The sequence below is a fragment of the Austrofundulus limnaeus genome, unplaced genomic scaffold (genome assembly GCF_001266775.1).
Source record: "Austrofundulus limnaeus strain Quisiro unplaced genomic scaffold, Austrofundulus_limnaeus-1.0 Scaffold28, whole genome shotgun sequence".
Classification (NCBI taxonomy): domain Eukaryota; kingdom Metazoa; phylum Chordata; class Actinopteri; order Cyprinodontiformes; family Rivulidae; genus Austrofundulus; species Austrofundulus limnaeus.
This window is the reverse complement of record NW_013952430.1, coordinates 1,373,811-1,383,528: the sequence shown is the minus strand read 5'-3', so window position 1 is coordinate 1,383,528 and position 9,718 is coordinate 1,373,811. Positions and strand designations below refer to the sequence as shown.

At 36.0% G+C, this 9,718-nt stretch overlaps 2 protein-coding genes across 2 annotated transcripts in view; one reads left to right on the top strand and one right to left on the bottom strand.

Annotated features, from left to right (window-relative positions):
• The window catches only part of vdac2 (voltage-dependent anion channel 2), a gene marked incomplete at its 5' end in the record, with an annotated part of 7,240 nt that extends 5,901 nt beyond the window's left edge, over window positions 1-1,339 (bottom strand). The window contains 1 exon segment of the mRNA XM_014005057.1: window positions 1,192-1,339.
• A 732-nt stretch (window positions 1,340-2,071) lies between these two features.
• LOC106515334 (histone-lysine N-methyltransferase SETDB1-A) lies at window positions 2,072-7,878 on the top strand. The gene is made up of 8 exons (XM_014005055.1): window positions 2,072-2,203; window positions 2,432-2,506; window positions 2,639-3,100; window positions 3,210-3,383; window positions 4,230-4,431; window positions 4,534-4,607; window positions 5,649-5,839; window positions 7,238-7,878. Exons 2-8 carry the CDS (start codon window positions 2,434-2,436, stop codon window positions 7,349-7,351), a joined length of 1,290 nt encoding a protein of 429 aa, XP_013860509.1. The 5' UTR covers window positions 2,072-2,203; window positions 2,432-2,433; the 3' UTR covers window positions 7,352-7,878.
• Window positions 7,879-9,718: the final 1,840 nt, after the last annotated feature.

Below are 9,718 nucleotides of genomic sequence, written 5' to 3'. Positions count from 1 at the left end.
CAGTTACCACTACTGTGCATGTGTGTCAAGGACAGAAAGGCAGATGTGGCAGTGGAAGGTGTCAAAGCAGTTTGGAGAGAAAAACAAAGAAAAGAACAAAAAAAAAAAGAAAACGATTAATCCATTATTAAATTAGTCATTGATTATTTTAATAATCGATTAGTCGTCGATTAATCGATTAATCGTGGCAGCCCTAATCAGGAGACAGAAATAAAGCACCGTGGTTTTATGCCGTTTAGTGAAATTGCAGTTCCACCAATTTGCATTTAATAATCAAGTGAAAAGGGACGGTGAGTGAAAAAAAAAGATGGATGGATGTGAAATATGCATACAATCAAAGATCTGACTCTACACATGATTTAACAGTTTTCATATATAAAAACCAAAGTCTGACACAATCATATGTGCTTAAATTATAAAGGGATTCCTCCTTGATAAGTGCGATGTGGTGTCATTTGACATTTTAAAACCAATCTAATGACCACTGGACAAGACAATGGTCTGGAAGAACAACTGTTCTTGTTTAGCTGTATCAATAGGAACATTGCAATGAAAAAAATATATAACAAAGTTGTGCCAAGCCAATCTATGTTGTCACATTCCTATATGATCAGTTTACATGTTAACAAAATCAAGGTGGTAGTTTGTTGACTTTTTATTATGACCAAATTAGTTTCACTTTTCAATCTAAGTAGCTGTGACAAGGTTGAGACGTGGTGGTGTGACAAGGTTACTGAAGGGTGGAGTCACCTTCAGACAGGAACATGTTTTTAAGCCTAGCTCTTATTAAAACATTACTACGCATGAGTTATCAAACACAGCTAGGCGTGACAACGCATGTCAGAGCAAGTTACTGTGATGTGTGCTGGTCAGTCACACCGCTTACTCGCTAATGAGTGACGGCTAGTTACTAAAATACACACGGGCTACAGGGAATTTAGACTGTAAACCATGATTTCTTTCAGTTTTTCAAATGCTTATATCCTTTCTCTAGTCTTATACAAATAACATTACGATAATGTTCCTGGTAATACATGGCAGGTGTTTCGTGCCGGCGCCGCTGACTGCAGCTATCACAGCTAACTAGCATGCAGAAAGAGTACCGGTATGTTTAAAACATGGGCGAACACTCATCCTTCTTCGTCCTAAACTTAGTTCAACATAGTCGGACTGCGTGGAATAAAATCTTACCAGATGAAGATGGTGCTAGAGTTAAGGTAAAATTACTTTGTTAGAGATGTTCCTCACAACACACAGCAGAGCCAGGAGTCACCGGTTGGAGGGCGAGCTGAAGGAGACTGCATTGCATCCTGCCCTATCAAACCCCGGCTCAGGACCCGGGTTGGCCATAGATTTGCCTGATTAAAAATGGTCTTACGTCAATGGAATCCGTAGGCCACAATAATAATAAAACATATATTAATTTAAATGTGTTTGTTTTATATGTTTTAAATAAAATTCCATTAGTATCAAAACGTCACATGCTAATTGCTGTAAAAAAAAAACTAAAAAAAAAAAAATAGTTGCACACTTACACAAGTCCGAATACCAATACAGTTATGCAGCATTAAAGCTTTTCTATGGTTCGTTAATAATAACAATTACTATATAAAACATTAATTAATAATCAAATTTTCTCCAACTATTCAAACCCGACATTACAAATTATTTATTACATTGAGTTTTCCTGATGGCTGACCTAAAACATAAAACATGAGCCAGTTTTGTAAACTGTAGGTTCTGGTTTAATTTGACAGTGCTGCAACCATCTGAGACAAAATAGACAAATTGAACAGTTGCATAAATAACATTTACGATGCAGAGATTTGGGTTTTTATGTCAGACATTACATGAAAAAAAAAAAACAAGAGGACGCAATTACACAGTTCCTCCTACAGTTTGTAGAAGGTATAAGCATTTAATTGCACACAGCAGCTAGCATTAAAACACGTTTACACTTGTTAAAACATAAAAAGTGTTTATCCGCTAGGTGGCGGTAATGCTACAATTCTTTGTTTACCAACTTCCTTTAACATTCAACGAAGAAGAGTCACTAGCTCGCGCGTTAGCTAACGCTATTAGCTTAATAAAACAGCGCTCGGTATTCAACCAACCTTAGTTTTATTACCACGACGTTTGCTTTCATTCCAATGTGAAATATATCGTTGTTTATTTGAAGGGAGTATTCGAGACATTAAAATAGGTAAGATTCTAGATGTAGTTTGTGAAATTATGCGCTTTGTTTTATTTTCAGCGCCTTCAAGTTCTTTTAGCACCGTAGCATGTTGTTTCTATCCGAGCACTATACTTAAGCAGGAGAAATAAAACCAAAGTTTATATCTTTTGTTGAGCGCATCCCTTATTAAAAATCCCCAGCAGTGTTGTATGTGGGTACATGAATTCATCGTCTCATTGTACGTGTGTTTTTCAGTGATGGATGTGGTCATGGAGGTGGATGAATGTGAGGCAAATACGCAGGATGTTCAAGATTCCAGTGATGACAGTGGTTAGTGCAAATTATGTTTTTTTCTTGTGAAACAAACATCTTTCCTTTTTTTGTGTTAATCTATTATGTTTTGATAGTTGATATCTTTATTATTAATCATTAATGAGCGCTTTGTTTTTGTTTTCCCCACAGAAATAATGCCCAAATCAGATTTCCGTACCTTTCTCTCCACAAACAAAAGTCACAGCAAGACGAGGCATTGTGAAAATGGACATGACGTACCTCAGCTGAAAAAAAGAGCTGTTGTACTTTTGACAAGACTCCCTGAGTTTACCATCAGTGCCCTTCGACCTCCAACACCTCAGCAGTTCTACAGTGAAACTGAGTCTCATTTGAGCTCTGACTCCGACAAGCAGTGGGAACCAGACAGCGATTCTGATTCAGACTTTGACATATCGAAAAAGAAGCAGAAAACTCCAAAATTCAAAAAGAGCCTCTTAAAACACACACCTCCGCCACAGAAGACCAACATCAATAGTCACAGCAGTTGTGGCAACAGTACTAGTAGTGGTAGTAGCAGTAATAACAATAACAGCACCAATAGTAACAGCAGTAGCAGCAATAGCAACAGCACCAACAATAACAACAACAGCGGTAAGAACGCACTAGCTTACTCCACTCACAAATGTAACTCAGTGATAAAGTTTAATTAGGAGTGCTTAATGTCAATTATAATTTACAATGATGTTTCCCCTGCATATAGTGACAGAAGGTGGCCCCATTATTGTATCATCAGCATTTGCCCATTCCTCCACTGAAACCACAAAGGTTCGCCCCGATTTGCCAGAGGTCGAAGTCAAAGTGGGCATGACAGTCCTGGCCAGAAGGCGAGCCATGTTGTGGCAACGAGGGAAAGTACTGGAGATTGTTACAAAGGGTAAGAGATGAACCATACTTTAAAAAAAAAAAATCTGTGTTTGCGTTGTATTTACTTAAATTACGTCAACAGGTTCTACTAAACTGAATTGCGTAAATCTAAAGCAAATTTTTCATTTACTTTATAAGTGAATGTGAAGTATTGTGTTAAATTTACTCAATTCAATTGGTATATGCAAAAGTTTAGATTATTTTTTTGTCTAGATGGGTAAAAAAGAGTAATTGTTGGTTGTAATTGGTTAGAGATTGCTGGAAACTCATAATTATTAAGGCTGAAACAATTTAAATTTAAAGAAACATTACTTTATGACAGTTTTCATAAACATTTGATCTGTGAGTTCTTTTAAATGTCAGATTATTACAGAATAACTCACAGTTTCAAACTCTTGGTTCAGCAAACATTTTGGTGTAAATATATCGTTGTAAGCTCTTTGGTTCCGGTTTAAAACTTTAATAGGTTTTAGATTTTTTTATTTGCTGTTTTCTAGTAAAGTCAAACAAATTAAATGTAAAACAAATAGTGCCTTTATCACAAGTAGTCAGAATTTGCTGCATTTTTTCCAGTATTTTGTCAACTACTTGATTTGAGAAGTACATTTTTAAAGAAATAATGGTGTAAAAAAATGTTAATTTATTTTTATAAAAGGTAAATATCTGCACTGCAGAATAGAATTTATTGTCCCGCTGAGGGGAACTTCAGGTGTCAACACCTGAAGTTCAAATGCAAGCCAAGTCTAACCCCGTTGTTGACATTGTAGCATAAAGTCTTTCTTTTAGTTACTTTTAATTGTGTAAGATGAAATCAGCGTGAGTAAAACTTCTTGTTACACTTTTTTTTTCCTTGCAGATGATGGGCGGGTAAAGTACAAAGTTAACTTTGAAGAAAAGGGAAAGAGTCTCGTATCAGGACACCACATTGCTCTTGACCGCCCGCCCAAGCTGGAGGAGCTATATGTTGGTGCTCGTGTCATTATTCAGTCCCTGGATGATGAATCGAGCTTTCAGCCTGGTATTTTATCTGAGCTTCCCAGCAGGAAGAACCGCTTAAGGTTTGTGTGTAAATGAGCAGTGGTTCGCATTTGTTTTCACATTTCTTCAGAAAATAAAAAAGGAGAACACTTTACTAAAACGTTTATTTTATGCATTCTCAGGTTCTTGATCTTTTTGGATGACCACTCTGTGCTTTATGTGAGTTTACCTGCACTTCATCTGGTTTGCAGACCACGTAAGTTTGGAATGGATCTTTGTTTTTATCTCCCTAATGAATCACAATAAATGAAAAAAAAAAGCTTTCTGTACAGTTGTGTGATTCTCTATGTGATTTTTATATTCTAAAACATCTCTGTTTTCATCACATCTGAATAGGCTTATAGCTGATATTCATTCTTTAACAGGCATTTTAAAGAAAGTACAATATAAAAGGGAGCTCTTACAGATGTTCTTTTAGTCTGTTGCTTAGGTAATATTACCTCTGCCAAGGAGGTTGTTTTTAGTAACATTAGTTTGTCTTTCTGTCTGTCTGTTAAGGTCGGGCATAATCGTATCGTGTGCAATTAATCGTCAGAAAAACATTAATAGATTATTTTTTGGCACTTGACGATTAATATGATTACTGCCACCAGGTAGACTGACTGGATATTTCTCCAGTCAGTCCACTTGATGCTCCTCTCCGCTTTAAATATGACGAACATTAAAAAAAAAATTCTGTAATTTATTTATCTAGCAACACAATATAAAATTTGATGAACAGCCTGAAGTCTGTAATTTTGACAGAGTTTGGAACAGATTTTTCCAAAAAGCAAAATTTTCCCGCTAAATTGGTCATGTGACTAGGACATGAGGGTGTCCAGGGACTCCAGGGGATTAATTGTCAAATTAATCGTTATCGGCTAAATACCACAATTAATTTTGCCAATATTGCCCAACCCTATTGTCTGTCTGTCTGTCTGTCTGTCTGTCTGCACAGCATTACTCAAAATGTTATGAACAGATTTTCAGGGAATGCTGAGATCATCCCGTTAAACAAATTATTACATTTTGGTTGTGATCTGGATCACCTACTGGAGTGATCCTAGGGTCTTGGCAGAGGTGTATGCATTCTTCATTTAAAATTTAGTACTTTTATTGTGTAATTGCAGGATTTTTAGTATCATGATGAATCCACATTTTGATATGTTTTCAGATGCTCAAATGCGGCTTTAATATAATTTCAGGTACGCAGAAAAAAAGTTTAATTTTCGTTTTATTTGTTTAATTTTTTACACAGTGGACGATACTTTAGAGGACATCCTTGACAACACTCACAAGTCCTTTATGAAACAATACTTGAAGAACTGGCCGTTTCCACATTTGACCCATTACAAGATGGGGCAATCCATTAATGTGGATGTGAACGGAGTCCTCGCAAAGTGCACAGTGGATGCTGTGGATTGCAGCTTGATGCAGGTTACTTTTGAGGTCAGTATATTTATTGTGTGTGTTTGTAATTCTGATGTTTTTGTTTTGTTTTCCTGTGATCGTTTAACCTGATTTGTGACATTGTGTTTAGGTCAGTCACATAAAATCCAAAAGCATTGCAAAAAATTGCTGCCACGATTAATCGACGACTAATCGATTATTAAAATAATCGATGACTAATTTAATAATCGATTAATCGTTTTCTTTTTTTGTTGTTGTTGTTGTTCTTTACTTAGTTTTTCTCTCCAAACTGCTTGGACACCTTCCACTGCCACATCTGCCTTTCTGTCCTTGACACACATGCACAGTAGTGGTAACTGGGGTAGGCCGTGGACGTCACAAGACATTATACAGACAGGCTCTGGTATCATGGCTACCTGACAACGGAGCTCAAAAGAGTGGGATCATTTTAAGGAAATGAAAGAGAAACCTGTACAATATCTGCAGAGCAGAACTTACCTTCCACAGCAATTATTTTTAGTTAGCATATAGCTAAAATCTAACCATGGTTATACAATAGCAGCTGCATTTTGATGTGATAAGCTGTATGTTTATATTCAATTAACGTATGATCTGATTAGTCGACTAATCGAATAAATAATCGGTGATTAATCGATTATTAAAATAATTGTTTGTGGCAGCCCTATTACAAAACATGAAAGAGGACAAATAAAAACAATTATCAAAACTTTGGAATTAAGATTTTGAATTTGAAGAATTATAATTATACCACCTTATCTGTTTCTAGTCATTTTGTTTAAATTTATTCCATTTATACCAGCCTTAATGAAAAATTACTAAATCAAAAATAAGAAATGAGAAAGAAAAAAAGGCTATGTTTATACTACACAAAAAAGTGACCCAAGTGCTAATTTTTTGCTCATATTGGTTTTTTTTATGACAGTTTGAACGTGACAACTATGTTTTTTTTTACATGTAGTACTAAATTGTAAATGTCTGAGTTAGGGGTATTGGGCTCAGTCTTAATATTATTGATGCCAATGTCATGCAGTTTTAGCGATTGGAACTTCGCTCATCTTTGGCTGCAGTACAGAAGTCAAATTATCTTTTTTTTTAAACTTTTTAGCTTGTTTGTGTCCTGGGTAACATAATTTGCATCAACATTTGATACTAACATTATTAATGTCAATACCTGCATGATGGGATCAATACTTAAGATTTTTATTTTTTTTAACTGTCAATTGCTCCTGTTCTCAGTATATTTCTGTCAGATTAAAGTTTTCTGTGAGTCAGAGTTGAGCATTAAGAACTACAGTCTGAACAGCAGGTGGCTGTGTATAGATGGCATCTCAAGAACCATGAAAAAAAAGAAAGTAATAAGACTGTTTCTTGAGATGTAACTAACCCTTTTTTTTGTAATGTCTGGTTGTCACACAGGAGAACGGGCAGAAGGACTGGGTCCACCGAGGCTCCATTCGACTGGAACACATGGCCAAGTTCCTGCAGATGAAAGAAAAGGGAGACGCAAAAGACAATTCTGACCCTAAATGATACAATCCTACAAGTTAGGAATGGAACGGCTATAAAAACAACGAGAATATAAATAGGGCAAGAAGAATATAATACTTGTCGCTGAGCATTATGCCAACTTTTTTTCTTACGTTTTTAAAATAAAAATAATCACTGTACCTTCTGTTCTTGATAGAATTTGACTTCTGACCAGACAAAAAAGTTGGTTTGAGGATGAGGTTTTTATTCATTAAATGTTTTCTAACCAGTTGTTAGTTACCCACTCATTATATTTCCATCGACCGTCAAGGTAGATATGGTTTCTGTGCCCAGGAACCTCTAAAGCATCAAACCTGGGAAACGGCTCCGTTTATTCACCAAAGCCACAAGCTAACATGATTAGACAGAAATATATATGGTTTTGTTTTTGTTTTTTCCTGAGATTTTATTTTGTAATAACACTTAAAACGTTCTGGTTCAGATCTTTTAGCTTTTGTTTTTCAGAAAAATGCTCGTGATGCATCTTTGCAGCTGTAAATTTGTGTTACATAAAATCCTTGAACTCGAAAGCTCGACCTGCTCCTTCCAGCATTAGATGAAATATAAGAGTCCTGTTGCTTTGCTTTCATTGATGGTAAGGATTTTATTTTTGTACACCTACCTTATTTCCTTCACTGTAGTTAAAAGTTAAAAACCTTTGTAAATGACTTAAATTTTCAGTATCTTAAAAACTGTATATGTATTTTGCTTCCAATAAGTCAGATATGTTCATGTAATTTGGTTTTTATTTGAAATGTTTAGTGTCCTCTTAGTATGTTCCTTTTTTCTTTGTTTAATTACAAAAAAAAAAAAAAAATCAAAATAAAGTTTCCAATACGTTTTTCTCTTGCATGTAGTTTTTGGCAAATCCTAATAATTTTAAAAATCATGTTCACCTCTCAGCTATATGCATGCATTTAATTTGAAATAAAGCTAAAATTGACTGAGATTGTGTAGCTGTTAATGAAGTAAGGTTAAAGTCAGCCTGGTACCCCAACACCCTCAGGAGGAGGGGCCTGAGCTTAATTTGCATGTGAATTTTGTGAGCATAAAGGAAGCATCTTAGGCAGATTAAAAAAGTTTAACCAAATACCTTTTTAGTCTTACTTTAGTCATTTCCTGGATGGCTACTTTTTAATTTAACTTGAGTAACAATATGTTGAAGTAGTGCTACTTTTACTTGAGTACAATTTTTGGGTACTTCATCCACATACTCAAAAAGAAAAAAAAAGTAGGTCCTCTGGATGGGTTCTTTAGTGAAACGTTTCGTCTCTCCTCCAAGAGTCTTCAGTCTGATGAGTTTCAGGTGAACTCAGCCTTATAAGCACTGCCTCCACATGGTGGACAAACAGGTTAGTCATATGCAAAAGAGGTCATCGCCTAACAATAGGCTTGATTAGCTCTATTGTTCATGGAGGGTCATGTGCCCCGTCACCTGACTCATTGGTTTGGATGCTTCGGCTGTGGTTATTTGGTGTTTTGTTATGTAGTGAGTGCAAGTGGGGTTCAACGTCCCCTTGTTTTTCTCTCTCTCTCCCTCTTTGTGTTGGTTATCGTTGGGGCCCTGATTCACACCTTTTGCTCACAGGGGGCTGAGTCATACTTGCAATAACTGTGTTGAAGATCATTATTCGATCATTATTATTTTCCATTATTATATATTATTAGTGTTCCATTTTATTCATGAGCTTTTCCGTGTTGAGTCACTTCCGGGTCACAGGCCGTTCGGCGCCCCAGAGCTCCATATGAAAGTCATTGGAAGATTTTGAACATGCGCAGTAAGTCCCCAATGCAAAATAATAGCGTGGCCTGTGCAGCTCACCACCCCGCAGCTGACCTCTTGTATTCATTTCTATGGGGTCCACCCTGTCGACGACTCGACGTCATATTGATGCGGCAGCCAGCAGGGCTTCAGGAAGCGGATTTTGGAGAACAAACAAGAATGGAGGAGAAAACAACACCGTAAGCCTCTTATTATCTAAACATGTTCAAAGCAGAACATATAAGGAGAAACTTAAAGTGGTGTAGCTTGGACCGGAAAAGCCAAACATAATAAAAATTGAGCAAGAACGTGGTTTAGCATTACGGCTTAGCTAAATGTTGTTAGACATGTAACAACTGCTCGTCCTAGATCTGAATGAATAATATATTCTCATTGAACACTTCTAAACAAAGTTGAATGTGCTGACAGCTTGTGAAATTGTCATCAGTGTTACTTCCTAAGTGGACAGTTTAATTTCACAGAAGGTTGATTTACATGGAGTAATTGTGTTGGTGTTAATGGTGAACAAAACTTAATATAATATAAAAATATTTGTATGTTTTAGTTTAGTTTTGCTTTTTATATATTACTATTGTTTGAATTTATTC

Excerpts from the sequence above, each read along its gene's own strand:
- LOC106515334 (XM_014005055.1), top strand. The coding sequence starts at position 2,434 with ATGGATGTGGTCATGGAGGTGGATGAATGTGAGGCAAATACGCAGGAT. Across the intron at positions 4,608-5,648 it reads TCATCTGGTTTGCAGACCAC|TGGACGATACTTTAGAGGAC; the intron begins GTAAGTTTGGAA and ends TTTTTTACACAG. Across the intron at positions 5,840-7,237 it reads TGATGCAGGTTACTTTTGAG|GAGAACGGGCAGAAGGACTG; the intron begins GTCAGTATATTT and ends GTTGTCACACAG.